General features: G+C 51.0%; 9 protein-coding genes across 9 annotated transcripts; 6 read left to right on the top strand and 3 right to left on the bottom strand.

The window, feature by feature from the left end:
- Positions 1 to 332: 332 nt before the first annotated feature.
- On the bottom strand, positions 333 to 1,667 carry ISF_04484 (hypothetical protein; the record flags this gene model as incomplete). The annotated part of the gene is made up of 2 exons (XM_018848090.1): positions 333 to 572; positions 630 to 1,667. 2 exons carry the CDS (start codon positions 1,665 to 1,667, stop codon positions 333 to 335), a joined length of 1,278 nt encoding a protein of 425 aa, XP_018705046.1.
- Positions 1,668 to 3,178: 1,511 nt separating this feature from the next.
- On the top strand, positions 3,179 to 4,328 carry ISF_04483 (peroxin Pex14/17-Penicillium chrysogenum; the record flags this gene model as incomplete). Its single annotated transcript, XM_018848089.1, has 2 exons — positions 3,179 to 3,457; positions 3,519 to 4,328. 2 exons carry the CDS (start codon positions 3,179 to 3,181, stop codon positions 4,326 to 4,328), a joined length of 1,089 nt encoding a protein of 362 aa, XP_018705045.1.
- A 5,264-nt stretch (positions 4,329 to 9,592) lies between these two features.
- ISF_04482 (Small GTPase superfamily, Rab type) lies at positions 9,593 to 10,541 on the top strand (the record flags this gene model as incomplete). The annotated part of the gene is made up of 5 exons (XM_018848088.1): positions 9,593 to 9,613; positions 9,696 to 9,708; positions 9,806 to 10,195; positions 10,266 to 10,346; positions 10,408 to 10,541. 5 exons carry the CDS (start codon positions 9,593 to 9,595, stop codon positions 10,539 to 10,541), a joined length of 639 nt encoding a protein of 212 aa, XP_018705044.1.
- Positions 10,542 to 11,142: 601 nt separating this feature from the next.
- On the top strand, positions 11,143 to 12,206 carry ISF_04481 (brix domain-containing protein 2; the record flags this gene model as incomplete). The annotated part of the gene is made up of 3 exons (XM_018848087.1): positions 11,143 to 11,264; positions 11,331 to 11,548; positions 11,605 to 12,206. The coding sequence occupies 3 exons, from the start codon at positions 11,143 to 11,145 to the stop codon at positions 12,204 to 12,206; spliced, it is 942 nt and encodes a 313-aa protein (XP_018705043.1).
- Positions 12,207 to 13,281: 1,075 nt separating this feature from the next.
- ISF_04480 (hypothetical protein) lies at positions 13,282 to 14,497 on the top strand (the record flags this gene model as incomplete). The annotated part of the gene is made up of 2 exons (XM_018848086.1): positions 13,282 to 13,929; positions 13,988 to 14,497. The coding sequence occupies 2 exons, from the start codon at positions 13,282 to 13,284 to the stop codon at positions 14,495 to 14,497; spliced, it is 1,158 nt and encodes a 385-aa protein (XP_018705042.1).
- Positions 14,498 to 15,922: 1,425 nt separating this feature from the next.
- On the top strand, positions 15,923 to 18,171 carry ISF_04479 (histone deacetylase; the record flags this gene model as incomplete). Its single annotated transcript, XM_018848085.1, has 2 exons — positions 15,923 to 17,792; positions 17,852 to 18,171. The coding sequence occupies 2 exons, from the start codon at positions 15,923 to 15,925 to the stop codon at positions 18,169 to 18,171; spliced, it is 2,190 nt and encodes a 729-aa protein (XP_018705041.1).
- A 770-nt stretch (positions 18,172 to 18,941) lies between these two features.
- Positions 18,942 to 19,205, bottom strand: ISF_04478 (hypothetical protein; the record flags this gene model as incomplete). The annotated part of the gene is made up of 1 exon (XM_018848084.1): positions 18,942 to 19,205. One exon carries the CDS (start codon positions 19,203 to 19,205, stop codon positions 18,942 to 18,944), a length of 264 nt encoding a protein of 87 aa, XP_018705040.1.
- Positions 19,206 to 19,613: 408 nt separating this feature from the next.
- Positions 19,614 to 20,390, top strand: ISF_04477 (hypothetical protein; the record flags this gene model as incomplete). Its single annotated transcript, XM_018848083.1, has 1 exon — positions 19,614 to 20,390. One exon carries the CDS (start codon positions 19,614 to 19,616, stop codon positions 20,388 to 20,390), a length of 777 nt encoding a protein of 258 aa, XP_018705039.1.
- A 361-nt stretch (positions 20,391 to 20,751) lies between these two features.
- Positions 20,752 to 22,188, bottom strand: ISF_04476 (hypothetical protein; the record flags this gene model as incomplete). The annotated part of the gene is made up of 1 exon (XM_018848082.1): positions 20,752 to 22,188. The coding sequence occupies one exon, from the start codon at positions 22,186 to 22,188 to the stop codon at positions 20,752 to 20,754; it is 1,437 nt and encodes a 478-aa protein (XP_018705038.1).
- Positions 22,189 to 23,862: the final 1,674 nt, after the last annotated feature.

Raw genomic sequence — 23,862 nt, 5'->3', positions numbered from 1 at the left:
TATTTAGGTATCATGCAGCCCACTCTTTCTTCAACCAGGGCAGGCTGCATGGCTGACTAGTTATCCGTAGATTAACTGCCCTCTAAGACAAGGTATCCGATGCAAGATTTTATTCATGCAAGTAAAGAAATCATCAATAATGCCATCCAACACCCACAACCCCTCTGATACTCTGGCACACTCACTCCCTGTCCCTAAGGTACCACCTAGATAGTACATAGGTGATGGACTTGGGTGTCCTGCTGCCGAGCCTGCTGTTACCATGCGCCGCCGGGCCAACCAAATCTCTCCCCCAATCACTCAATTGAAACACGGTCAAGTATGATGGCGCTTTACGCCACCTCTTCCACCATCCTAGTTCCGTTGCTACCCTTGCTCGCCAGCCCGAACACATTGCCCATCGGGCCCCCCATGATCTCCTCGGGCACGGCAATCTTACTGCCTCCCTTGTTACTCACCCATCGAATCAGAGTTGCGGCCGGCTTAGCATCGGCCTCAAGTGAGTTACCACGGGCGCCCTTTTTGCTCGTCTTTGGCGCCTGTTTCTTTAGTAGTTTGTTGATGGTCTCCATCTGTTGATGTCGTGATTAGAACCCAGTTGCATCGTATTCGCATGTTGCGCGACGTACCTTGACCTCTTCATTACGCTTCTCGCTCAGATTTCGCCGACGGCGGGCCATTTCCTGGCGGCGCATAGACAGTTCTTCTGCCGTGAAAACCTTTTTTGCTTGTACCTCTGCAGTAAATATGATTAGCTTTGCGTATGCATCATCGGTGTCTCGGCACGCACCGTCCGACAGCTTCATGTATTCTTGCGGCTGCTCATCAAAGCGGGCTCTCTGGCGCTTGGTCATTTTTGCGAGGTCTGGTGTGCCAGCGCGGCTGCCATCATCATCGCTTTCCAGCTCTTGGATATCTGCTTCGCCCTCGGCATCCTCTTCTTCGTCCTGCTCCTCGTCCTCGTCCTCGTCCTCTTCGTCCTCTTCCTCGTCCTCCTCACCATCTCCGGCAACCTCAATCTCCTCTCCTTCGGCATCCTCGTCGGCCATATTCTCATCTCCCAGGCCCATGGTCGCATCTCCCAAGTCACTATCTGGCTCACTAAGCTCGTCGTCATCGTCATCGTCATCGTCGTCGCCTGCGACAATGCGAGACGCGGCTGCTCTGGCAGTAGTACGAGGCTTAGCGGAGCGCGACACCTTGATGCTGGTTACCTTGTTGCGACGTGGAGGCGGCGCTGCATCCATATCGACATCGCCATCGGCGTCAAGATCCTCGCCCTCGGCATCCATGTCCACCTCATCCTCGCCTTCGGCGTCCTCGTCAAGATCGACCTCCACTTCATCCTCCAACTCGTCCTCTTCATCCTCTTCGGGACTGGAATCGACAACATAGCTCTTCTTGGCACCACGGTTACGCTTGCCGGTGACGATTTCGCCGCCATCGAACTGCTCAGAGCGGCGGCCTGCACGGGCCGACTGACGGGACCGGGATGGCATGCTAGCTGACTCTGGGGATGAAGGCGCGTCGCGGTATACAGCGGAGCGTCCTGAGCGGCGGAATGGAACGGGACTGTTGTCAACCCTTTCATTGTCAGCCCATTTCGATTGCACTGAGATGTTTTCAGTCGCCTTGGTAGCGGCTGAGCGTTTGGGGCGAGACGCCATAACGGGCGAGATGTGGATGAGTGAACGGATGTGTGAGGGTGGCGATGCAGTGCGCTAAATTCACAGCTTGTAAGCCGTTAATGCGAAACTGGTGGTAGGTATGGTGAACACCTGCTTTGATGCTAGGAGCTGCCTGTTTGTGGGTGGAGGACGGGGTTGATGTGGGAGCGCAGGCAAGACAGGTTTTGGTGTTTGTTGTTCCCAAGCGCCGACGGTACCAGCAGCCAACCCAGTTCACTTGATATTAACCGACACCGACCTCCCGCGAGCGTTGATTGATGCGTCGCGCCACACTGCTCGCCCCTAGCACCAGCAGTACCAGCGCAGTTGATGTTGCAGCAGCAAACGGAAACAGCATTAGTACATACCTAGGTAGTGCCTATTCGTGTGTTGGAAATGACTCAAAAAGTCTTTTGATTGTAACAGCAGCACGCGAAGGGCAGTCAAAGCTGAACGCACATTGTAAAATTATCTAGCGGCCTCTTTCTGTGCGACAAAACTAGGTAGGAGAGTCGGCACTGTGCCGCTGTCGGCGGCCAGCGAATAAACGATGCTGTGTACATACCAATCTATCTTTGGCTCCTTGGTGTTTTGTCATCCGCAGGGCGATACATGAAAAAATATTGTAGTTAGGCAGATAAATAAGTAGTTCTGCGGGGCCACTACCTATGAGGCTCATCCGAAGTTTAGCCGTCCTGGCTTTCGCATGTACCTTTTTTTCTGATGCTGCGCCACTCAAAGACATGAACCAGTGATGCGTCGCTCCATTCACGACTGGCCTTCGATATCTTACATAGATAGGCACTTCGCAATGCCATCTCACCACTTCACAACAACCGTAGGCTTCAATCTTGTTGAGCATATAGATGGGAGAATGGGTTAGTAAATATCCAATTACTCCTTTATCACCCTTCCCACAGCTTTACGGAGAGCAGACCCAGCCCTCTTCATTTTCTCACGCTTCCATCGTGGGGTCGTCTTGGGTCTGTGATCGGCCGAGATCTAGGCCAGAATCAGCCAACCAGAGTTGGAATGAGGAGAACAACACACTGGCCCTATGCTTTGCAGCTTTAGGAGATATACTTTGACACACCTGGCTTGGTTAAACTGGAATGATTATTCATGGCAAACGCGCCTACTTACCCCATAGCTTTGTGAATATGTAAAAGCGAGTCTTTCAGCTTCGTAGAGTTTATTGCATATATATAATGAACCATATCTCTGCATGACGTTTTTTTGAGCGTGAATGGGTATCGGCCTATAGCAGAACCAGAAGTTTGAAGTAAGGGTTATTAACACAATCATTCCCTGGTTGCGATGGCACGACCTAACTGAGTTACAAGCCTTTCCCCCCATGCAATGATGAATTGTAGCGCCCCACTATAGCTTTGCCTCGGCATCATGCACCAGCGATCTCACAGAATATTGATTGTTCGGTTCCTTCACAAGGCATCACATCACAGAGTTCTTTCCACCATCAAGAGTACAAACCGCAAAAAATAACTTACGCAATGGGTAACTCGGGCGATGACGGCATCCCCTCGTGGCAACGGGCACCCCAATCAACCTCCGTAGCTTCGCCAGGTGCCGCGGCAACACAAGCAGCGAGCACCGATGCCGGTGGCGATGCCGGGAATCCTAGCGCAGATGACAAACTGGCAATTGCGCGACGCTTTTTAGACGACGAGAAGGTCAAGAATGAACCGCAGGACAAGAAAGTGGCTTTTTTGAAGGCAAAGGGCGTGGAGGATGTCCATATTCAAGAGCTACTGGGCAATGCTCACGCGATCGTAAGACTGGACACCTGGAAGCGTCACGAAGCTCTCAACTAACTTGTTGTTGCTCACCTAGGCTACAAAGAATGAGGACGACGCTTCTTCTCCCGTACCATATAAACCTACATCCGCCGCCGCTGAACGAGCTCCGATCGTCACATACCCCGAGTTCCTTGCCAAACCGCAGCGCCCACCACCGCTCGTCACTACGCAGGGTCTTTTCAATACGGTTTACGGATTCGTGGGGCTTTCAACGCTCATATACGGAGTAAGCAAATACGTGGTCGAGCCCATGGTTGAGAACCTCAACAACGCGCGTCAGGAGCTGCACGTTACAACGGCGAGTCGCCTCGAAGAGCTTGTGAACCAACTCGAACGTACGGTTTCCGTCGTACCGCCCCCCAAGCATGCTGCGCCGGTTACTAGCCCACTTGCATCCACTACTACAGCTATGGTCAATGACGAGGAAGACGACGAAGACCCCGCGGAAATGTTTCACCGAGATATTGGCACGCAAACCTCCTTCAGTGATGCGGTAGCCAGCGTGCCTGAGAATGCAAAGCACCCGGAGGCAAGGCAATCAGTATCGCTGCAACATGCTACGGGTGTGACTAAGTTGACTAAGTGCGTTTCGAGCCTCCGCGATGGCGTCGTCTCGCAAAGTGGCGATTTTGAGGATATCAAGGCTCAGGTTGAGCACTTTCGGGAAGAACTGGACCGCATGATTTTCCCGCAGATGGACTTTACACCTGGTACCTACGGGATGATAGCAACAGCGGGATCTAAGAATGAGCCGGATGACGAGGTCCGAAAGGCGAGGGACAACATTCGTCGAATCAAAGGCGTGCTGCTCAGTACAAGAAGCTTCCCCGCCTCGACGAGATAGGCGAACAGCTAAATGTAAGTGATCTATGTAATGATATCCAGCGAATTTGTCAGCATTTAACCGAGTGCTATCCTGAAGTCTTCTAAAATATATTGGGTAGGGAAAACAAGGAAAACATTGCATTTTACTACACTGAACATAAAATGTTCTGAGTATTCTAATCTTAGGGTACATATTTTGTGGCCGCAGCAGTTCAATAACTACAAGAGCCAACTACAAGAGTTGACACGGGACAAACCGTCTGATACTACTTCTCTGGATCGGCAATCTTATAGTGTTCAAAAAATGACCTCCACGACAAAACGCGAATATGCTCAAACCCTTGACCCAATTTTTGTTGCTCTTCGTACCACTCTAATGTTGGCACATATGTATATTGCGACCCCCTCTGGACGCGCTCAGCCATTGCCCACTGGTATAAACTGTTGTTGCGTGGCGTAGACTTAGGTAGGCTTGCGTTTGGCGGATCGAACAAAATACGAATGGCTTCCTCTGGGGCATCATTAGCCAACGCCTCTGCGGTATCAGAAGCCGCGTACCGCGGCCATGTGGTAGAGTGGGACAAGGATGGCAAGCTCCTGTTGCGGACAAGACTCCATCCGCGATTCAACATGTGCTCGTGGTTTAAGGGAAGCCAGCTCTTAACGCTGGTTGCCGCTGCCTTCATCCAGTCAAGGGTAATGTCTAACGGATGCGAGTACATTTTGGACGCCTTGAAACCACCTGCCCAGACCTTACCAAGCGGGAGATTTATCTTGGCGTACTTCTTGGTCACTTCAGCGATGAGATTTCTCTGGAGGGGCAACAGATCTGACTCGGATATTATTTGTGACTGGCGCACCACATCTCGGAGACGATAGTCCCATATAAGTAGCTCAGTGTTTCCCCACGGTTTTCGGTGTAGCTCCATGGGTCGCAGAAAGGCCACCCAAGGATGTGCAAGTGGCACATCATGCGTATCGGATCGACCATGAGCGTCATCGGGCATGTAGAAAACCCCACTTGAGTATTTTTCTCTCTGATGGAAGCCGCCTTCCCGCTGATCAATCGACTGAGGTGTTCTGCGAAAAAGTCCACCCACAGACTCGCATCACCGCACTGTGATGATCCCTCGTGCTGGTGGATTGGCCATGGACAGATTGAGAGAGGACTCCACGAACTCGCGTTCGTTTCGTTACTCACACCCGTAATGAACATGCTGAGATACTCCAGCGTATCGCTTGGCACCAGCTTGTGGCACATACGCTCCGCATTCGACGTCATGTCACGGAACCGTTCGGCCTTTAAAAACTTGCTACGCAAGCTGGACCGCTCAATATATCTTGATAGTCTTGTAACATCATCGTTGTCTGAGCAAATCACGCTAAACTTTCGAGATTTGTCGACTTGGGATGCAGTCCACCATCCGAACCAGTTGACAAGACTTTGCTCATCGTTGCCGTCAATGAAAACAGGTGCCTGTACGACTGGAGATGATATTATCTCATCGTCTTCCAGCAATAACATCTTCATCAACATATAAGTTTTCGATCGTACCTCAAGAATTTGCTTGGACTCTTGCACACCCAGACTGGCATCTTTCTTTTCTGACATCAAGGAGAGCAACCAGCTGTCTATGTCATGACAGACGACAACCGTACCATGATAGCGTACTGCAGCCTCAGCCGAGAAATTTTTCCAAACCCACTTCAGCAAGTTGTACGCTTGAATGGGCTGCGAAACAAAAAAGCTTGGCGTGGCCATAACTGCAAGGCCAGGTGGAAATGCCCAGTCCAAAGCGCTGCTAACTTGATCCATATACTGATCCATGTCCTGTGGCTCTGAAAAAGACGAACAAAAGGGTAGTCGGAAGATCCAAAAGTTGTAATGTTCATTCCTACTATGCAGTAGCTTTGAAAAGTGAGGCAAGCGGTGTAGTAATTGAATGCAGTCTTGGTGTAGAATCACTGCACCTCTGGCCCCTTTGCTAAACTTCGCCCAGTGTCCTGGCACAGCACAGGAGCGAACATCGCAATTTCTATTGAACAATCTCAACCATCGGCACAGGAGATCTTCTTCTGGTTTTGCTGACGGCGGGAATATCAAGAAAAAGCTGTCAGTGGTCGGTTGGGTTCTGTCTCGCGGGTGGTTGGTCGGCAGCAGTCTTTGGTAGAGCTGTTTGTCAAAAAGTTCAATGCCCGAGGCATAAGAAGGACTGTATTCTAACGACATATCGCTGTCTCGAAAATTAGATGCGGGCGTAAACGCCAGATACCTTAGCAAATGACCTTCTGGTGACGCTGATGTTGGGAGGAGCGGACTCAGCTGCCAGTCAGCAGATATGTTTGGGTAAATAACAATGCAAAACCCATAATGGTGGCACAATAGGCCAAAAGAAGACGAGTGTAGATATTCCACTATCGTTTCCAGTTTATTTGACTGAAGAACTGAACAGGCCGTTCCTAGGAAGCAGTCGCCGGAACTGAGTTCGGTTGCACGAAACTGTCGAAGAAAGTCTTGAGCAGTGCATACATGGGAGAAATTAAGAATATCGAGTCCCAAAAACGTCTCAAACAAGGTCATTTGTGCGTCTAATGTCCGTGAAGAGACCTCGAACAAGCACTCCAGCGCGATGGACCCAATCACACAGGTTTTTGGCAGGCTTTGGCGATTACTGCCTCGTTCCCTTCCATCTTCTCCTTCGTTAGACTCAGACTTTGATCTAATTAAAGACCTTGTCTTTGAATTCGAGCTTGATGAAAGTTGTCCATGAGGGCGGTCAGGTACAAAAAGACTAGACTCAGCCTGACTGCTGGATATGTCTTTGAGCGCTGGCGTCAGCGAGAGGAAGACTCGCGTTTCGTTTTTGTTGGGCCATGCTGCTAGAAAAGGTTTAAGATCTTTTTCGTCTTGTTCTTTGACATTTTCCGGATCCTCACGCTGCAGTGATGTTGTCGCTGCTGCTCTGGTCGCTTTCGAAGAAACTTCACAGCCCTCACTTGTAGAGGGAGTCTCGCTTCTTAAACAATTGCTTGAAAAACTCCGGAGATCATCAGATACTGCCGGAGAAGAATTTGCGATCGGTGACGTTTTTCCACTGCCATTGCCAATTTCCATGGCGTCGCTCCCCAGGTCAGACTCAGTATCAGGCACGTGGCCTACCATCAACATATTTGACCCGTGGCTGACAATGATGCCTTTGGATGGTATATCCCCGGACGATCCTATAGCAATGTCTGCAAAAATTTGTTGTGAATTCTCTGCTTGCTGGGTGATATCTTCGACCACCACATCTTCCACGCATACTGAGTCTGCGTTTTGCTTCGGCATCGTCACACCCACCTCATCAGTAGGGTCATGGACTGCGGAAGACACGCCGGCTTCCATCTCCGAGCTAGAATCCGAAAATAACTCATCGATTGATGAACGATGGGGGCGCCGACCGGAAACTTTAGTGCTCTGCAAAACAGGCTGTGGTGCGAGGGCAGGGACTGGCTGGCGAGTATTGTGCCCTGTAATCCTGGGTTGGTCACTAGGCGTGACATTTATTTCTGCGATTACCTGACTCAATGTCTTGCCGTAAAGCACGGTATCTAAGCCGCGGTGCCGCCGTTCGAGATTTCGCTCTCTATGACGAGCGTATCGTTCACGGATAACTGAGATGAGGGCGATGCGCCACGCATCAATATGGAAGCTGGGTATTTCACCATTTTCTTGCCTTTGCTTGACTTGAGCCCAGTCTTGCAACAGACCTTCTTGGATATTCTCTTTTGGCTCCCATGATGCTTCGCTGAGAGGAAAATTTTCCCACTCCACAAGAAACTTGGTCTCGCCTGCAACCAGCCCTTCAGCGAGGATCTGTTTCACTGGCCATTCAAAATCTGATCCAACGTCGTTCTCGACAGTAGAAGCAATAGATTCATTATCGTCGATATCCATAGCTTCAGGCTAATGCACGTCCTGCACGTCTTGGGGGAGCGCGGTCGACTATACGGTGCGATATAGCTCCAGTAGTTTCTGTTGACGGCGGTAGCGCTGCGATGCACATAAATGATGCCGAAGTATGGAGTCTCCCGTTTCCTGTTCGCATAACTCGAGTAATGTTGGTCGGAATTGCGCTGCGGGCTTCGAAGCAACCGAGTTCGCATGCAAACGAGTACAGGCGGACGCTGGTTTGAAGCTGGCGAGAAGTACTGTGCTGACGTAGGTGTAAACGGAGAAAGCTTGAATCGTTCAGGGTATGGTGCTGAGAGCTAGCAAGGTGCAGTCGCTTGTGATTAATAGGATTTCTGGGTGACATGCATTGTCACTGTGACATGCTGTGTGCAAGAATTCTGACGGCTGCATGAGCGGCTGCAGTGGGTGGAAGGGGGGAGGTCGGTGCTTGGGATCTACTGGTGGGCGGCAACAAACTCGCAACGACGGTCACGGGCTGCGCGCCAAATTGAGATATATTAGACTTGTGGTTTACCAGCAGGTACGTATCTCGGTGGCTGAGCCGTATCCCACTCACTCCTTACCTGAGTATATATCTAACATCGGGGATCCTAGAGCTTATTACTGCGAGGGGCTGACCTTGTGCTGCGTACTAAGTATGGCGAGTGAAGGTGACAGAGACTTCAGACCTGAGGCTACGAGGCTTTCTAATAAAGCAAGACAGCATCTTACGTGTTTCGGGACGGATACTAACAGCACGTCCTCATCCTTGAAATCTTGCAGATGCGCACTCCTCAAGCGCTGCGATAGCTAAGGCGAGAATGGCATTAAGGCAGTCAACAGAATAAACAAGTCCAGGTAGCACATTCTGTCTGCCACGGCCCACATCAATATGTAAGCTCGCTCGTGGTCGTATGTATCGACTCCTTGTTGTATTGACTCCTTTTGCCGGATTGCTAAAGGCAAGGACTATTGTATACTAAAGGTCGTACGTGACTAATAAGCGTTGCTTTGTTGGCGCTGGTGCCACGCGCAGCTTATTAGGACGCCATTTCCTCTGTGAAGTACCGTAACTAGGAGGTATATGAAGGCACCAGCGTATGTACCCACCTAGGAGGTATCTAATAAGTACCTCTTATTCGGCGACGTTGCTGCCTCTTTGCCCCTTTGCCCCTCCAACCCTCACCTCATCCCTCCAAAGTTAGCGCGGCAACATCGGCAGCCCCATCTGGCACCAGACCTCCTACTGTACCTTTGTAAAGCCGCGACTTTCTCTCCTCCACATCCACACAACGCCACCGCAACCGCCTGCAGACACATCCGCCCCTACTCGCTACAATACCGCAGCCATGGCTAATGACGAATACGATGTATGTACACCTACATCCCATATTCTGATTCGTCACCTTGTTGCCTCTTTGGTGGCCTGTACTGACCTTGCCATTGCACCAGTTCCTCTTCAAAGGTTCGCCTAACCGCCTCTGTTCCCCTGATTCAATTTCGCAGGTTCCGGCTGTAATAATCCCGCCTTGGCGCATCGAAACTAACACGTTGGCTTGTAGTCGTTTTGATCGGAGACTCTGGCGTTGGTAAATCCAACCTTCTTAGCCGATTCACTCGCAACGAGTTCAACCTCGACTCGAAATCCACTATCGGCGTCGAATTTGCGACGCGATCCATCCAGGTCGACTCCAAGACAATCAAGGCACAAATTTGGGATACTGCTGGTCAGGAACGATACCGTGCCATTACCTCCGCCTACTATCGCGGCGCCGTCGGTGCGCTTCTTGTCTACGACATCAGCAAGCACCAGACCTACGAGAATGTCACGAGGTGGTTGAAGGAGCTGCGTGACCACGCCGACGCCAACATTGTCATTATGCTTGTTGGTAACAAGAGTGATTTGCGGCATCTGAGAGCGGTTCCTACCGAAGAAGCGAAGGCGTTTGCTAGTATGTTGTACCAGCAGCTCCTAAAGAGCTTTCCCTAGTCAGTCTTTGCCCAGCTGACCATTTTCTTCAGGCGAAAATCATCTCTCCTTCATTGAGACTTCTGCCCTCGATGCTAGCAATGTTGAGCTTGCTTTCCAAAACATTCTTACTGGTTCGCCCGACCTTTGACTCTCCTGCCATTGGTATCTACAAGCTAACGCGCATTTCTATAGAAATCTACCGCATCGTTTCCAGCAAGGCCCTTGACGGCGGTGATGGTGCCCAGGCTACCATTGGTGCCGGAACGAACATCTCTTTGAGCAAGCCTGCGGATGATGATGCCTCGAAGGGTGGCAAGTGTTGCTGATTCGATACACAGCCCGAACGATATCTTGTGCTAGATACCGGAACGCCGCGCGCCGCGGTGCGCTCACAATATTGCGCGTATATGTAGATGTTGACGCGTTCACAGGGGAATGCGGCCACGATGATTTCGAATTGTTGAAGTAGGTGGCGCAGTCACTTTGGCTTTCCTTTGTTTTATGACGATTGTCAAGTTCTGATACGTTTGACGATTGCTACTTAGCCGTTTGTAGCTAAATGAAACCCCTAATGCTAAATACATGCGATTACATCTGGTCACGAAGCTAACAAGGCAACGGAGTTGATCATTTCCCGATGTCTTTCATAGGGGGGCGGCTTTTCAATCGCATGCCTGCGAGCAACCTTGTTTTAGAGGTCCCAGCCAGGCGACGATAGAGGGGCAACGAGGAGGTGGTGCCTGCTTGGCGCTTCGAGGCTAGGGGTAGCTCGCCGCTGGCCCCACTGCCTTTGATAAGGAAACTCTTATCGGTCGGAGAAAGTCTTACTCCGCCCAAAATTTTTGGTAGCCAGCTAAACCGTCCAAGACTTTTTTGATCACAGCCATTTGATTTGAAAGTTGTCGATCGGACAGCACGCAAGATACAATGGCCGCCGTCTATAAATCACTTTTCAAGAGTAGCGCCCAGAAGCAAGATGCTCCTTTATCTGGCTCTAGAAAAATCAAGCAGCGAGTTTTAATCTTGTCGTCTCGCGGCGTCACCTACAGGTAACCTTTTCTTACCCATGCGAAACACTTTGCGCAACGGACGCTGGCTCACAAGACCTTACACAGACACCGTCATCTGTTAAACGATATTGCCTCTATGCTTCCCCACGGCCGAAAAGATGCGAAATTCGATTCCAAGTCGCGTCTCAATGAGCTCAACGAGCTTGCCGAGCTGTACAACTGCAACAATGTTCTCTTCTTCGAGGCCCGCAAAGGACAGGATCTTTATGTCTGGCTTAGTAAGGTCCCCAATGGACCTACCGTCAAGTTTCATCTACAAAACTGTGAGTGGAGCCATGTTCTATGACGAACTGCAGGTAAACTAATGGGTTTGATGCAGTGCACACTATGGAGGAACTGCATTTCACTGGCAACTGCTTGAAGGGCTCGCGACCCCTTCTCTCCTTCGATGCTGCCTTCGACTCCGAACCGCACCTCAAAGTGGTTAAAGAACTATTCTTTCACGCCTTTGGTGTTCCTGAGGGAACCAGAAAATCCAAGCCTTTCATTGACCACGTTATGGGATTCAGTATTGTCGACGGAAAGATCTGGATTCGCAACTACCAAATTAGCGAAACTGAAGGTTCTCTCCTGGATGCCGAGAGTGAGAACAAGGATGCCAAGAAGAAGAGTAAGAAGCTCGCCGCGACCGGTAGTAGTCTCGAGATCAACCTCGTCGAGATTGGCCCCCGGTTTGTCCTTACTCCAATTGTCATACAAGAGGGCTCCTTTGGTGGGCCTGTCATCTACGAGAACAAGCAGTTTATCTCGCCCAACCAGATCCGCGCCGATCTACGTCGATCCAAGGCTAGCCGTCACAATGCCAGAGCTGAGCAGACTGTAGGTAGACTGTCGCGAAAGGCGGATCTTGGTTTACGAACAAATGGAGGCAAGCAGCAAATACCCGGCGATGAATTAGACAAGAGGAAGCTGTTCGCATAAACACCCCGTTAGGTCTTCATTTGCAGCGTTGGCGTTTTATTCTTAATTCAAAAGAAAAAAGTTCTTTACGGATTGCTAGGTTTTTAGATGCCAACTGCACAGGTACTTTATTTTATCAATTTTTCTTAATGTGAAGTGTTGTATCGATGTCTATTACAAAGGTCAAGTCTCTTGCAGCTTCCAGAGCTGAGCGTACAACGCGATGGCCACTGTTATGCATCAACCGGCAAAAAGCCAGCAGTTGATGACTACTGACTTAGTAACCCATGCAACCGCGTGCCTGGCATGGTTGAGACGTGTGCAGCTTCAGCAGGCTCCGCAGCCAACCTTTCCTCCATCCACGAAGACTTGCAAGAGTAATTTACATCATCCATTCTCTAGCACCGCCAGAAGCGATGTCAGAATCAGAATCGCGAACCGAAACCACCCACCGCGCAATGGCGTGCGACATCCCCCTCTCTGTCTATAGCCCCAACGCCGGGGTGTTCAGACTATAAACTAGTGCCGCCATCACCCGTCCTACATTTACAGAAGTGGAAGAGGGGGATCTTTAGGAGTTGAGATTCCTCCTGGGCGTTAGCTTTCTCTCAAGTTTCTACGAGGCATTCGCCTCGTACTTTTCTCTTGAAGCTGTGCTTCTTGGATTTTTGGAAGAGGCGGTACACCCTTTCCCAGAGTTGACTCATACTTCAGCCTTGCTCTCAAAAGTTGCGTCAAATTCCAGGTTGCCAAGGTGAGACCTTCAAGATAACTAACCGCAATCGTTGCTATCTAACGAATATACATAGAGTGTATCCATCTCAACTTGAAGAGCAAGGGGTCTGAGTTAGCCAACATTTTACTCACAGAGGTGGACGGACTTCTGTGTGAAGACTATTCTTACCGTTCTGCACTTCTGTCGTACAGGAGATAGTGCTTCTTCAACTGGTTTGGTATCACCACAGCCATGAATTCGCAGACCAATCCACTCAGGGGCCTTGTCCACTGCCCCGTTGAGATTTTGTTGGAAATTTCTTCGCATTTGGACATCGACTCTATCTTCAATTTCTCCCTTGCTTGCAAGAGCTTAAATGGCATGTTCAACAGGAACAAAACAGCGATTCTCCTTGAAACCTTATCAAGGGATTTCAGTCCGTTCGAGGAGCTGCTCCAAGTCTACACGGCAGCAGCGGATGATATTGACTGTTGCCCCTACTACCAGCCTCGCACGGTCCTATTCAAGCGCTTCCCCGACGATACCGGTCATACGATCGGACCGCAGCCTGGGTGCATAAATTATGGTGCCAACTACTCTGCAGAATCGAACAAGCCAAGCACTACAATTCGCAAGGTAGCAGGCGCGGCGACTAGAAGCGTTGCGGTACTGACCGAGGATGACTTACGGCCTGTCTTGCGCATGTGCCGGGTGGTCCGTCGATGGGAGCAGCTATTTCCACAGATGCGATGGTTCTACTACCCAGAGGCTTGCAGAACATTGCGTGCTCAAGAGCTTCCAAGATTTCGGCGCGCGTTTTATCGATGGTGGCTCTATGGCACGTATTTTCATGGCGAATGGACACGCCCTCAGATCGGGCATCCTATACCTTTCGTGCTGGATGTGAGGGTGAGCCAAATGCGCCGGTACTCGACTGCGGAGCTAATGGAGCTGCTTGATCTGCACGAGACAATGAAGGATGTTATTCTGCACTACATCTGCCCCCGATTGGACCCTACTTACCAACTGGTAAGTCCATCTTAGAGAGCATCAATGATTTGATGCAGTTGGCTAAACAATATTACAGTCGCACAACCCCGCTCCGCTCATGGAGAAAGTCGGCAGAGAACATTCCCTCAAAACCACGTGGAACGATCAGAGCAAATGGGCGCGAATTGTCAAGACCTATGCTAAGTTAGGCCCTGAGGAGCTGATGCACTACTTCGAGAATATCTACAGCTACACACGAAAACGTCTCATTGCCGAAATTCGTCTAGAGCGCCCAACCTTTACTTTCGATCAGGAGTCGCTTCAGGGAGTCATTCGATGCGTGCTTGAAGAGCGACAGCTAGTAGATAACTTGCCTATTATTCCAGGGGACTGCGAAGGCGGTATACTGGACTTTGACGACGAGCGAGACGTGCGACGAATGGATTTTGAACAAGATGGAAGGGTAGACGGCACACTCCCGCCTGGTGTACCAGCTGTGCAACAATTCTCGCGCCATTCTCCACGGGGAGATGATGGAGAATATCTAGAGGAGGAATTGCACAGCGTGTTTGACGTACATGGATATACCGCCGTGCTACAGGCATAGATCATTATGAATGCAGCTGAGCTTTTGGTGTTGTGCTTGTCTGTAAAGCAGCGAAACGAAAACGTCTAGTAGGAAACGATGACAGTGCCTCTCAACCAGCAAAGCGAGCATGCACCGCCCCAGTATACATTAACTGTCTAATAGCCCAGGCGACTCCAACGCTCCTGTGCTTTTTGCGCACCGCAATCGCTCGCCTTAGTCACATGAAGGCAAATGCCTCAAAAGCAAAATCCATGGTGAGTCTTCCAATGCAGATTAGGGAATTTGAGAAAGGTGTTCGTTCTGGTGTCTGTCCGATTGATACCGTCACACGTGGTGAACATTTCTCAAAGTGCGCCACCCCAGCTAGATATGTATGTAGGTCTTATTAAAGTTATTGGCGCGGAGAATCTAATAGGTAAAATGGTATTCGGCTCGAAGCTGTTGTCTCTAGCTTCCGTGTAAATTGATAGCTGCCCATCTTCATCGCTCCCTCTTGAAACAATATTATTTTGTGGCAAGACTTCCGGGTCGCACCTACATATGCATACATTGTACCTAAGTCATCCTTCTAAGTTATGTGCTTGTACCTACCTAGCAATAATAGGTAGTTATGTAGTGCTATTTACCTACTTAAACTTCGCGAGTTGGCTGGCTGATGAATGCCAGCACACTGTCCCCACTATGCAACTATGTAGGTACGTTGGCTTGGTTATTACATATGTACATAGCACCACGACCCGTACCTCGCAACCACTGAAATCCTCCAAGTCCACTCCATCCCTCGTGTTACGCCTTGTCCTGGGCGTTTGCGCCGAGCCACAGCGGCCTTGAAGACTCATCACTTTAACCCCAAAAGTCGCTAGAATACCAGGTTTCTTTTTATTTTATCGTATCCTTCTTTGCTCATCCGCCGCGGCCCGGTTGTGACCGCTGTCGCTCGGCGCCGCCCTGCAACCTCTCACGTAGGTATGTATGCTACCAGCCCGACTTATCCTCTGCTCCCCGTCACGACCCCCCGAAAGCCGGGTAACCCAACTTGGAGCCGCGGGGAGATGTGCATACGACAATTTCCCTTATGTTTCTGGAGTTTTGTGCTGCTCATCGATACGCTATCGCCACGACTGCACTTGGTGAACACCCATCCCAGAAAACTTTGTTTTGGTCCTACGACCAAAAACCCAGAGTTATGGTAATGACTGCTGTGATTTCCGAATCTCAGTATTTTTACCAGCTCGCCAAAAAAAAAGGGGGAATCTTTGGTCATATATTCAAAGGACACAGTACTAACGAAGTAGTCTCCGAATTCAACAGGGAAGCTGACTTGGATGAGTTTGCTAACAGCGCAGCGGCACCGCAACCGTTCATTTAAACGGCGCATTTCAAGTTGGCATAGTACCTTTCCCAATTTCCAAGATATTGGCTATGGAACAGGTGGAAGTCAATATGGAAGGTGATGATCACCCCATGGGGGAGGCCGAGCCTGTGAATGGTTCTGCTAGCACTCGGGCCGACGGCGAAGGAACCCCGTCAAATTCTGCCGACTACGAGTCGGGGAGTGATCCCGATGAGACTCCTATGTCTCTAGAGCCGCTCCGACGTCGCGGATTGCTTCCTACCGGGTGCTGCTACGATGACCGCATGAAGCTACACATGAATGCGGACTTCAGCCCCAACACACATCACCCGGAAGATCCCAGGCGCATTCACGAAATTTTCAAAGCCTTCAAGAAGATGGGTCTTGTTTATACCGGTCCGCAATCCGAACTGCCTCGCATTATAAAGGAGTCTCCTACGAAGTATATGTGGCGGATTCCCGCGCGGCAAGCCCGGCGGGACGAGATCTGCCTGGCCCATTCCGCCGAACACCTGACATGGGTTGAAGGCATTGATAAGTTGAGCTCCGCTGAACTTCGCACACTTACCAGACAGTTTGACCAAGGTCGCGAGTCACTGTATGTTGGTAGTATGTCTTACCCGGCGGCTTTGCTCTCTGCTGGCGGCGCGATTGACACATGCAAAAATGTTGTTGAGGGGCAAGTGAAGAACGCATTTGCGGTCATTCGGCCGCCCGGCCACCACGCAGAGTACGACCAGGCTATGGGATTTTGCTTCTTCAACAACGTACCTGTGGCCGTGCGCGTTTGTCAGCAAGACTATCCTGATGTCTGCCGCAAAGTTTTGATCTTGGACTGGGACGTGCACCACGGGAACGGCGTTCAGAATATCTTCTACAATGACGCAAACGTTCTTTATATCTCCATCCATGTATATCAAAATGGATCTTTCTATCCAGGAAAGTCGCCCGATCCCAGTGTTCCCGACGGCGGCATAGAAAACTGTGGCATTGGGCCAGGTCTTGGCAAGAATATCAACATTGGGTGGCACGATCAGGGCATGGGAGATGGGGAGTACATGGCCGCTTTCGAAAAGATCGTCATGCCCATCGCAAAAGAGTTTGACCCTGACCTGGTTGTCATTTCGGCTGGGTTTGATGCTGCTGATGGAGATGAGTTGGGCGGTTGCTTCGTCACACCACCATGCTACGCTCATATGACGCATATGCTAATGTCTTTGGCTGATGGAAAGGTTGCTGTCTGCCTCGAAGGTGGCTATAACTTGCAAGCTATTTCCAACTCGGCAGTGGCTGTTGCGCGAACTTTGATGGGCGAGCCGCCGCCTCGCATGAAGGTTCCTATGATCAACAAGGAAGCGGCGCGAACTCTGGCCAAAGTTCAGGCTCATCAAGCACCATATTGGCAATGCATGCGCCCCGGTGTTGTCAATGTACCAGAAACGCAGTCACTTGATGGAACCCGTCTCCACGATGTCATTCGAAGCGCACAACAACAAGCCTTACAGGCCAAGTATAATATGGTACCGTTGTACGTGCAGCGCGATCAAATATCCAAGTCATTCGAAAATCAAGTACTGGTTACACCAAATCTACAGGATGCTAGACGCCTGCTAGTAATTATTCACGATCCGCCACAGCTGCTGGCGCAGCCCGACGTTATTGATGGATCTTTGGACGGCCACAACTCCTGGGTAATAGATGGCGTCACACAGTACATCAACTGGGCAGTTGGGCAGAAATTCGCGGTCATGGATGTAAATGTTCCGGCCTACGTATCTCAGGAAGAGGATATGGAAGCTTTTATCCCGGGCTTCAAGGAGCGGGCACTCCAAGAACAGATGCAGTCTCTCATGTGCTATCTGTGGGACAATTTCCTTCAACTTAGCGATGCAGAGGACATATTCTTGATGGGAGTTGGAGACGCATACCTCGGAGTTAAAGTGCTTCTCCTTAACAGAGGTATTTACCCCCTGATTTCCGTCAGACGAACTTTGTTGTAGTTTGCTAATTTGTTTTAGACTGCAAAGCCAGAATATCCGGCGTCATCAACTTTGTTTCAGGCAGTCTCCGTCCCGTCAAATCTGATATTGACACCGAGCTTTCATCCTGGTATAGGGACAATTCTCGTGTCTATGTTGCTGGCGATCACGCTTGTTGGTTAGACTATGAGCTGACACGCAAGGTGCAGAAACGTCGCTTTGGCACCGTCGTCCGCAGCGAAATGGTTGGGCTGAACAAGATGATGCATGCACATGCAGAGGAGACACAACACTGGATCATGGAACGCGTTGCTGATACCCGTGGAGAGACGACTGAGGATGAGAAGTCGCCACAATAAGTTTACGTCATTGATCTGGTTCACCACTCGCGTGATTTGGTCGTATGTGGGGGGGGGGGAAGAGTCTGGACCTGTTTTACGTTTCTGGGTTCCCTTCATTTTTATTTTGTACTACTTCTCTTTCTCTTTGCACCTAGTTTAAGATTTATGGCATATCTTGTGAATACATATCGACCTGGTTCTGGTAACCCCTTATTTATGGCAGAGGTTCATTGTAGGTGGTTGGCGCACTGGTTGATGATTGCTTGAGAGAGTATACTGTGTGACACACTGTGCCAACACATCTGCGCACTGTCTAACACTCGGAGTGAACTGGCTGAACTGCAAATTTCATGGAAAGAAGAAGAAGGCCTGCATCTCCTTTCTAACTTACACACCGCACAACTTGCGCAGAAAGCCAAATGGACCGGGATAGAGATCGAAGTCGAAGGTATGCAATATTAACTAGCACCGCTTTTTTTTTTCTCAGCGTGTCGTTCAGTTAGCCTTCTGCTAACTGAAGGGCGCGCGATCTCTCTCTGTTCCCTTGAGTTTAACTGACTGAGGAACAACTGTAGATTCGACGACGGCGAAGTTGTTCGATACGGTGCGGGGGAATCATGGCGTCCAACTCCCCGTGACAGATCTCCCCGACGAGTTAGGAGCCCAGCGCGCTCTCGTGACCGTGCCCCCCCTCGAAGCCCCAGACCGCGCAGCCCTCCTCCACGCCCGCGCAGCCCAGGCATGGGTAGTGGTGCTGGAGCTGGAAGCGGCCCGGGTGGCTCAGATAGCTATGTGCCAGGAAGATACGCCCCGCGCCGTAGATCCAGGAGCATTGGGTTCAGGCGCGATCGCTCTCGAGATCGTGCCAGACCCGATAGCCCCAGAAGACGGGATCGAACAAGGTCGCCGCCACCGTCATTAGCGTCACGGACGTCCCTTCCGCCACGCTCACCGATGCGGAGGTCACCTCTGCACAGGTCGCCGCCGCCTGGAAGACGATCGCCCTTGCCCCAGAGAAGTCCTCCTCGAAGAGCCTCGCCGATTCGGGACATGAGGTTTGAAAGGGATAGGCCTCCAAGATCGCCAAGACGCGACTTAGGAAGGGATCGACTCAGAGATATGGACCGGGATAGAGATTGGGATCGTGACAGACTCCGCGAAAATAGAGACCGAGACCTGGATCGCAGAGATGACAGGCAAGTCCCGATACTGAACCGCATGAACGCTATGAGAGATCCTTATGTTAACTTGCTATTAGGAGACGCTCACGCTCACCCTTCGGTAGAGGCGGACTCGATCGATCCTCAGGGAAGACGACTCCTTCCGGCTATAGACCACGATCAAGATCTCCAGGGCGACGAGACGACCGCTATCTATCATATCGACAAGCATCGCCGCTGAGAGACTCGGGCGTCTCCTCTGCGATTCCTTCACAGCCAGCCTCTGGCAGGGCATCTCCCATGCCTCGAATCCGCTCACCATACACGTCTCACGACCAGTCACCCCGCTACGCCGATGGGCCAGGAAGAGATGGCCCCGGGGGCATCAAATCGCCGCCGCGAGGTCCTGCGGCCCTCCGTATCATGCCCAGTGGACCAAGGTCAGGAGGCGGTCAACTAGATTCTCCGTCATCCCGATCAAGTGGCGCTCCCGATACAGCCAGCCCTACAAATGCGCCCGCTGGCCCACGCGGTTATGTGCCGTCTGCGCGTGGCGGGTTCCAACCGCGCGGTAGCCGTGGAGGCTGGTCACAGACGTCCTCCCGTGCGATATCTTCACCAGGCCATTCCACACCGATAGGCTCGTCAGGGATCCCGACAGGTCCGCGCAGCCAGTCTGTCAGCGCACAAGGTGGTGCCTCAGCACCAACGCAGGGTCGCCCGTTTAACCCGCCGACAGGACCTGCTGCCCAGCATGGTGGCGGTCCTCGGCAAACGCTCGCGCAAAGTCTTATGTCGACGATGCCACCGCTGATCCCCGGTGGCAAGTTGGATCCGAGCATGCTGCCAATGGTACTCGGTGTCTCGCGCGACGTGGAGCCGCACTACCGTAAACTGCGCGACGAGGAAGAAAAGATTCGTGAGGAGCTGCGTGCCAAGCAGGAACGCCTGCGTAGGAGCCTCTCTATGTGGGGACGCCTGGAGAGAGATGCGGCCGCCTGGGAGCTGCGCAGTGATCTGAGCGAGAAGAGCATGAAAAACCTCGCGGGCGAGGGCATGGGCGGTGCGGCGTTCTAGTAGGCGCCGCAAAGAATGCACTGTACGACTTCGTTTGTATTCTTGTTTCGATCAGAACAACTCTAGGGAGGCGGCGTCTGGGAAAGCGATCCATTGGGTTCTTTCGTTGTAATTTTTAGTTTGCTTTTGAGTTGAGTCTGCCGGTAGTATTGCATCGATAATATGCAAAACTGCCCAAGCGTCCTGTTTTCATAAGTCTCCATCCATCATTTTACTGTCTTCATCTTCCCGCACTTTAAGTCCAGCTAGTTTATTTTATGCGGCATCGCTACGCCAAGTAACAATAATTACACTGCCTTGAATAATGTGCCCATAGGATCGTCCTTCAAAAACAGCGGCGCGTTGCATGGAAGCAGGGATGCTAAAACTGCAGGACGGGGTCATCAGAGTCGTAGTCGCCGTCCCACTCATCATCCTCGAGCCCATCGTTGTCTGTCTGAAAATCTTCCATGCCGTACTGCAGCTCACGCACCTTCTGATTGTCGAATACTAGATTTACAGTCTTGCAAAGGCCATGTATCTGAACAGAAGGATCCGACGATGCAACGTCGCTGCCATTGCTGCTAACACCATGCTCGGAGTTTTCCGAATCGGAGAGTTCGCTTTCGTCCGTATTTGGGTCTCTGTAGGACTTGTGCCTCTTCGCATTCCGAGAATTGCGCATTGACGATCGGTGTGTCCCACGGGAAGAAGTCCCATGCTCGGCGATCCGGGTGCTGCGACGAGAGGGCGGTGTAGGCGTTAGACTAGTCTTCTTGGATGATGTGGTTGGTCCCACGATTGTGGATTGGTGCGTTTTACAGTCTTGCGGTGGTAGAGGAGACGGCCGCAAAAAGACCCTTTCCATCTTATCACGCCAAGCAGTGCGCATTGAAGCACGAGACTGCCACGGGATGTCTAGCATGGTCTTGACGGAGAGATGACGCAGATTGGGTAGATTATGCGCATTGTTAATCAGGGTCTGAAGGAACATCTCAGCTGCTTCAACGGACCAGTCACGAATGTGTTCAAGGTTGATGACGCGAATGCTAGGTGGCCAGCGAGGCACTTGATCGGGCAGCAAAGCCTGGTCGTACATGGGATCTGCGTCATTCCCCGAATCGTAAAGCTTGTAGTAAGAAAGGTTCATGTCTAGCTCGCGCAGCTTGGGGCATGTATCAGCAAGATCAGTCAGAAACCCCAAGTCAAGTGATTGATTGTGATGGAGGCTGAGAATGCGCACCTCGCCACCTTTGTCACGGAGGAAAGCTGCGAGGTCAAAAGAGCGAATTTCCCAACAGTTGATGAGCTCGAGATGAAGCAAGCCAGTTGGTAGGAGAGTAAGCATATGGTCGTTCATGACGGTTGATGACTCGAACACAAGATGAGATAGTGCTGGCAATTTTGTTATCGATGCGGCGATCAATTCAATGTGGGAATTGTCTTCATTGAAAAATTGTGCTGCCTCCTCGTCATTTTTCGGCAGGCGCTTGAGTAGGGATGGTGTTTGAAAGTTCGTAAAGCTCACACGTGTCAGGGTTGCAAAAGATGGCAACTCATGTATGCGGCTAATGTCCTTCAGTCCATCGACGTAGCCTCCAATCAAGCGCCCGCTCCATTCCCAGCTCTTGAGCTGTGTATGGTACGGCTTCAAAGTTGCTTCGGTCACGCTCTTCGCTCCCGGCAGGAGTGCTTGGAAGATATCTGCGGGATAGTGCCATCGTATACCTCTTTCCAGCCCTCGATATGGAGGCTGATCATATTCGGTGTAAATGATGAGCTCCCGGAGTCGGGGAAGGGGATGGATAAGCCGGTACATGATGGTAGCGGGTACAACGTGAATATTGAGATGCAAGGTTTCGATTTTAGATCGATAATTGAGTTTTGTTTCAGCCACGGGCAGCTCTAGAAGATTTAATAGCTTTTTGGCCTTTGAGATATGTTGGATCTTCGGGCAGCGATAGAGTGTGTCGAGTGCCGGCTCAGTGAAAAACCGACAGCTTGTTGCGACTTGAAGCAACCAGTTGGTAGCGAGGCTGCCCGGGGGACTATCGGAAGCCGCATAGTAAAAGATGTCTGACCAACATTCGATGGGAATCCTGGGATCCTTCCAATCGGGGGTGATGCCCGAGTATGCTATCGGTTCTCGTTCTTGTCTGGGCGACTGTCGGGGTCGCCCCGACGGGCTTGGACGACTGGACCCATTGATTGTTCGTTTGCGTTTCGAGAATGCTTTGTTTTCTTTTTCGTCGCCTGATAAATCTAGATTCGTGCTTCTTGTGTATTTTCTAGCCCGAGTTGTCCTGCGCTGTGCTGGGACTGGTGTTGCTCGTGCTTGGAGAGTTGATGCTGCTGTAGACTCGTCTGGCCGTTGGGCCAGACGAGCATCCTCTGCGCCCGACTCGGGATATCCCAAGCTCTGAATGTCGGTCAATTCGTCTTCCGAAGATAGTTCGGGGCTCGTGGAAGGCTCCGTGAGCTGCGTTATTCGGCTTTTTGATGTGCGTGACGGGTTCTGCCGCCGCGGAGATGCGAGCTCAGTGGAGGGGCGAGCTGCACGGCGTGTGCGAGCCATTATGCTCGAGAAAGCAGAGAAAATGCGCGCAATATCGAAATTAGTATTGTGCTTAGGGCTTAATTAGCTTCGAGTACAGAAGCTGGTGGTGCGCGCAGCGGATGCGCACAAGACCGTACAGCTCTAACGAAGCCCGCGGTCCAGCGAGCTGAGGGGCAGCAGCGCCTGTTCCTCTGGAACATGCGACAAGACAAATGTGCGGTCGGCCAATATAGAGCCTTAATGATGGGTAAGAGCTTGTCGTTTGCGAATCAAAGTTGATAGGGACACGTCGTGGCTGGTGGCGCATTGGAGTTTTCGAGTTGGAATGAGCGATGCTGGTGATGCAATGAGAGGCCACTGCGGGGCCAGCATATCAAAAGATCCAGTCCAAACGAATTTACTTGCAGCCTTGCATGAGATAGTGGGTCACCGCGTGTCCTAACAACTACTAACCTTAATAGTAACCTGGTGAGATCAGCACCTAGTTACATACTCGGGAGGTAGGTATTACATAAGTTAGTTAGTTATAGGTAGTTTGTTAACCACATTAGTAGTATGTACATACTTTGGTATCTACCAGGCGGAGGGGTGCCTTTGGACAGGGCAAAAATACAAGTCGGTGCACGCTTGCGTAAGGCAGCCTCGTTTGCATCTGAGCACACAATGACCCTTTCCATAAGTGTTAGTGCCGAAGTAGCCGTACCCGCCGACACGTAGAAGGCCAAGTCTCCCTTAATTATTGTTGTTAGACGACAGCCTCCGCTAAGCCGCTTTGGTCTCGTGCTCAGATACTCTGTCCTGTCTGTATGCTGGAAGCCTCTCTCGCTAACCAACGCCTTCAGCATTAATCTAGAGGTTACCAGCTTCGCGTTCTAGCCACCGCAATACTGCCTGCGCGTGCCGTCTTGTCCGCGACATCTTTGCCCCGGGACTCTC

This window comes from Cordyceps fumosorosea (assembly GCF_001636725.1).
Source record: "Cordyceps fumosorosea ARSEF 2679 chromosome Unknown scaffold_9, whole genome shotgun sequence".
NCBI lineage: Eukaryota > Fungi > Ascomycota > Sordariomycetes > Hypocreales > Cordycipitaceae > Cordyceps > Cordyceps fumosorosea.
Note: the sequence above shows the minus strand (reverse complement) of the source record. Positions and strands in the feature narration are given on the sequence as shown.